The sequence below is a fragment of the Procambarus clarkii genome, unplaced genomic scaffold, assembly GCF_040958095.1.
Source record: "Procambarus clarkii isolate CNS0578487 unplaced genomic scaffold, FALCON_Pclarkii_2.0 HiC_scaffold_108, whole genome shotgun sequence".
Taxonomy (NCBI): Eukaryota; Metazoa; Arthropoda; class Malacostraca; order Decapoda; family Cambaridae; genus Procambarus; species Procambarus clarkii.
The window spans coordinates 352884-358179 of NW_027189141.1; the positions used below are offsets into that span (position 1 = coordinate 352884).

General features: G+C 35.2%; 1 protein-coding gene across 1 annotated transcript; it reads left to right on the plus strand.

The window, feature by feature from the left end:
• The first annotated feature begins 837 nt into the window (after positions 1-837).
• Positions 838-3790, plus strand: LOC123767238 (uncharacterized). Its single transcript, XM_045756809.2, has 3 exons — positions 838-997; positions 2187-2328; positions 3177-3790. The coding sequence occupies exons 1-3, from the start codon at positions 995-997 to the stop codon at positions 3524-3526; spliced, it is 495 nt and encodes a 164-aa protein (XP_045612765.1). The 5' UTR covers positions 838-994; the 3' UTR covers positions 3527-3790.
• Positions 3791-5296: the final 1506 nt, after the last annotated feature.

Below are 5296 nucleotides of genomic sequence, written 5' to 3' on the forward strand. Positions count from 1 at the left end.
GATTAGTATATAGGGTTCACTGTTATGAACCCTATAACCCTATAACCCTGTGGGCATATTCCACTGCCGCCCACAGGGTCGATATGGGGGGGGTCCACTACCGCCCACAGGATCGATAGGGGGTCCACTGCCGCCCACAGGGTCGGTAGGGGGTCCACTGCCGCCCACACGTTCGGTAGGGGTCCACTGCCGCCCACAGGGTCGGTAGGGGGTCCACTGCCGCCCACAGGACCGATAGGGGGTCCACTGCCGCCCACAGGGTCGATAGGGGGTCCCTTACCGCCCACAGGGTCTCTATGAAGTCAACTACCGCCCATAGTGTTTGTATAGTGTCCACTATCGCCCATAGTGTTATTATGGGGTCCACTACCCCTCATAGGGTCGGTATGGGGGTCCATTACTACCCACAGGGTGTGTCTGGGGTCTATTTTGGCAATACTGCTTTTCCAATCTCATTTGTTGTTCAATGTAAAATATTTGTTGCTCGACTTGCAACAATTTATATATATATATATATAGTATAGTGCCTTTGCAATAATGTACCAATGTGTGTATTTTCATAACTCGTTTTAAATTGTTGAAAAATAAATAACTACATTGTGAATGCAAGTCAATGTTTACATGCTAAATCAGAGTTGCCAGATTCCGCTTAAAATAGCAAATTGTGCTTATTTTCAAAGCTTGAGAATTTAGCTTTAAAGTAGTTAAAAAACTACGAATTTCGCAATTTGCTATGTACTTTAGTGTACTATTTTAAAATAAGATTGGTTTTTAAGCTGCAAGTCATATGAATCTCAAAAAAAGTATATTATTAACAATCTTATCTCCATAGTTCACTAGTTTCTGTAAATCAGATCTGGTAACTGTAGGCCAAGTACTGGAAGACTCAAGACACAATGTGTTGAAGCTATTCTCTTTGAAGAAGTCATCTCGACAGGATCTTCCAGCTCCAGCTATAAAACTTCACCAAACATGGATCTACCTAGTACATCAAATGGTAAGGAATTACTAAACTGTACAAAGTTTTATGCTAGAACATTTGTTACAGAATTGTCCCTGTCAGGGACAATTCAGTCCCTATTCTATGTGTACTCCATCACATAGTGACGGAGTATGTGGGAATAATTTTGTTGACACTGTCCATTTTGTCAATTCTACAACAGCAGATAATATGAATTCCCAGAGATATTTGTAACTTGAGATACTTGGTTTGGTTTGGTTAAGTTAGGTTAGGTTAGCCTAACCCAGTAAATCCTCCCCGGCTAGAATATAAACCCCGGACAAAGTGCTCGTGAAATGCCAGGCATTTGCAAATATGAGGATGTGGTTGATTAGATTATATTCTTTTCTATATCATAGATGTTCAATATATGAAAAATATTTTAGACTTAAAAATGGACCCCTGAGGTACTCAACTTAACACATTTCTTCATATTCATTCCCATTTAGTATGACCTTTTGCTCTCTTTGTTTTAACTATTGTTTTGTGCACTTTACAATTTTTTTCATGAACCTGTAATTTCCTTGCTAGTCTTCCATGTGGTACCTTATTAAAGTCTTTAGCATAATCCATGTATACTACATCCACCGGAAACCCTTTATCTGAGTACCATGTTACCATGTCCCAAAAGTGAGGAGGTTTATTGGCTGGTACATTGTAAGAAAGTATCACAAAGATTACTATGTACATTAAAGTAAAATTTGAGGGTTATCAACATATAAATTGTAGCATAATTTGAGGAATATTTCAAGGTATAATATAGTAAGATATGCATTCAATATAACAATCATGATATAAGGTGATAGCAATGATTACAATGGAAAAGTTGTATGGTTTAGGCACATATATTCTGGCATTGGATTTCATAAGATACAGTGCGAGTTTAATACACTAGTTAGGAAACTATCAAGAAAAAATTTAGGTACTTTTTGGTTTTATTTTTTAAAATGGCAGAAGTTGGACAGTTTTTAAATTTGTTAGCAAGTTAGTTCCATAGACAAGGTCCCTTTATTTGCATAGAGTATTTACACAGAATAACTTTGACTCTGGGGATATCAAAGATATTTATTTCTGGTATTGTGATTCTATTATGGGTTCTATTGCACATGCCCAGCTATGCTTCAAACATTTATTTTGTTGCATTTTCCCAGATAGTGTTATTGTTTAAATATTATTTGCTTTTCAGCTAACATATCTGCGTGGCTGTGGGTATGAATCAATCGTTATCTATTACAAGAAAGGACCAGCACGGGTGACACATGGTATTTTACCAAACAACGTAATACAAGAAGAGGACAAGAAGATCTTCACCACTAACTTCTTTTTGTGTAAGTAGTTCACATAATATATAAATATATCACCACCTATTATTTTCTCTCATATATATATATATATATACATATGTATATATATATATATATACATATGTATATATATATATATATATATATATATATATATATATATATATATATATATATATATGTATATATATATATATGTATGTATATATATATATATATATATATATATATATATATATATATATATATATATATAATTTCAATTCAATCATCTCTGTCGTTGATGTATATGGCAAAAAGTATGTGGCCCAATACAGCACTATGTCTTAACGTAATGGGTCCAAGGGCCCATAAGGTCTCGACAGCATTAAGGGCCCTTTAGCAAACCAGTGTGCTGGTGCCCCTATGACACCCATGACGTCTTTGTATCATTTCAAGTTTGTACATGTACTTCTTAAGATATGGGCACCATACAACTGCTGCATATTCTAGCTTTTGTCTAAAAAAATCATGAACAATTTATTTATTATTTATCCATGAATGCCAGAACTAAACCCTGTGGTACTCCACTCGTGACATTTCTCCAGTCCAATACATTGCCTCTGATTACTGCCCTCATTTTTCTATCAGTTTGAAATTTTTTAATCCATGTTAGAAGCTTACCTGTCACCCCTCCAATATGTTCCAGTTTCCAGAACAAACTCTTATGTGGAATTCTATTGAATGCCTCTTTTAGGTCCAGATAGATGCAGTCAACCCAACCATATCTTTCCTGTAAAATTTCTGCGGCTCGATCATAGTAACTGATTAAATTTGTTACACAGGATCTTCCATTTCAAAATTTTTTATTTTTTATTTTTATTTTTTTCCAGCACGCACAAGGAAGCTTGATGCAGATAAACTTACATTAGGATCAGAAGGTGATAGCGATAATGCCCTGGAAAAAAATCCTGACGAGCTACAAGTGCAGCAGGTGCATAAAGTCCAAAAAGTACCGCAGGTGCAAGAAATTCAACAATTACAAAAAGTTCCGCAGGTGGAACATTTACAAAAAGTTCCGCCGGTGCAACAAGGGCTACCATTAGCAATCCTTCAGAAACAGCAAGAAGTACAAGTAGTAAAATTTGAACCACAGGGAACTACACCAGGAAAACAGTGTAGTAACAACGGAATGGGAATTTTAAAATACCTGAGGAAACAGGTAAAAAAGGACAAACAATAGAAATGGTTCCTTACACATTATTTGGTAGTTTATAGGTATTTTACTTATAATACTTTATATTATGTCTACAGTTTATAATTTAGTTTACAGTTAATTTACTTTTCAACTTCCATATCTTACATGAAGGATTTTTACTGTTTTTCATTTTTAAAACCTTATTAGTATCATTTATAGTTTAGTGTCAATTCACTTATAATACAATATATGGAATAATTTACTAAATTCATTTAACTATAATAAATTTAAATAAACATTTTTACCCCAGGATGAGTTTCAGTCACCCTACCCAAAAAATTAATGTTTCTTTATTACTAATCTTGTGAGAGGTAGCTTATTGTGCAGCCCATACTCATTCTGTGAGTGTTAGTTTATTGTGCACCCCATAGTCATCATGTCACCCAAGCCTGCTGCAGCTGCACCTGAGGGGTGGTGTAGGGAACCATTAGTGTACTATTATGATTTGAGAGAGAGAATGCTCTGTGGACAGAGCATCAATATGGCTTAAGGCATTGAGCTTTGCCTCAAGATGAAGCTTGGGCTGATCTCTGATTTGCTTCTTGGGAGTCTTCATTTACGTGCACCCCATACTCAACCACTTTGTAGTAATTAATTGTGCAACCCATACTCATCCTGTTACCAGTAGTTTGTGCAACCCATACTTATCCTGTGATCCCTATCCCTCTACTTCAAGTCCCTCAAGGGGCGCACGAATTCAGTTTGGCATACTGCATCCTGCCTTCCCATCCCTAGCTACTGACCCATCACAATATTTTATTTTATTTTATTTATATATATACAAGTAGGTACATTGGGGTTGTGAGAATACATTGAATAGTACAGTATTTACAATCTTGTAAAGCCACTAGTATGCGCAGCGTTTCAGGCAGGTCCTTAATCTAACAGATAATTTTAAGTAGGTAATTTCTATCAGAATTGATAAATGATAATAAATACATTGTTTACATACATACATTACAAATACATACATATAAGCTCAAAAGCTTCATTGAAGGTTGTAACAGAACCCATGAGCACCACACCAGAAAAAAATACAGTTTTGATATTCCAAGAATACGACTTAATCAAACTAGAAATGCTCTACAAATCAAGGGACCCAGAATGTGGAATGATCTTCCCAACCATGTTAAAGACTGTACCTCTCTCAACCAGTTTAAGATAAAAACTAAACACTACCTAATAAATTCACTAACCTACCTTACCCCTCTATTGTCAACCCATGTCTGTTATTTTTTTTTTTTTTTTTTAATCAACACTGTTTGTCAACCTATTGTATTTGTGCTGCTTTTTCAGTCATGTTCCCTCTTTTTTTTATCTTTATTTGTATTTGTTCTCAACACATTTTATTCTTTATGCTCAATTAGTATTAAGTTCTAGATATTAATGTTTTTCCTGCCCGAAACGCGTTGCGTAATAGTGGCTTTAGGCATTGTATGTACTAGCTCTATCTATATATCGATCCATTAATGTAACATTACTTGTATGTATGTACCTTACCTGAATAAACATATTTATTTATTTATTTATTTATTTATACAAGTTTAACTCTGGGGATATCAAAGAGATATTTATTTCTGGTGTGGTGATAATGGGTCCTATTACATCTGTCCAGGAAGAGTTTCAGAGCAGGATTTGCATTTAAGAACAGGGTTTTGTAAATGTAGTTGACACAAGAGAATTTATGGAGTGAGATTATGTTTAGCATGTTTAGGGAGTTAAACAAGGGGGCTGTGTGTTGTCTGAAAGCAGAAT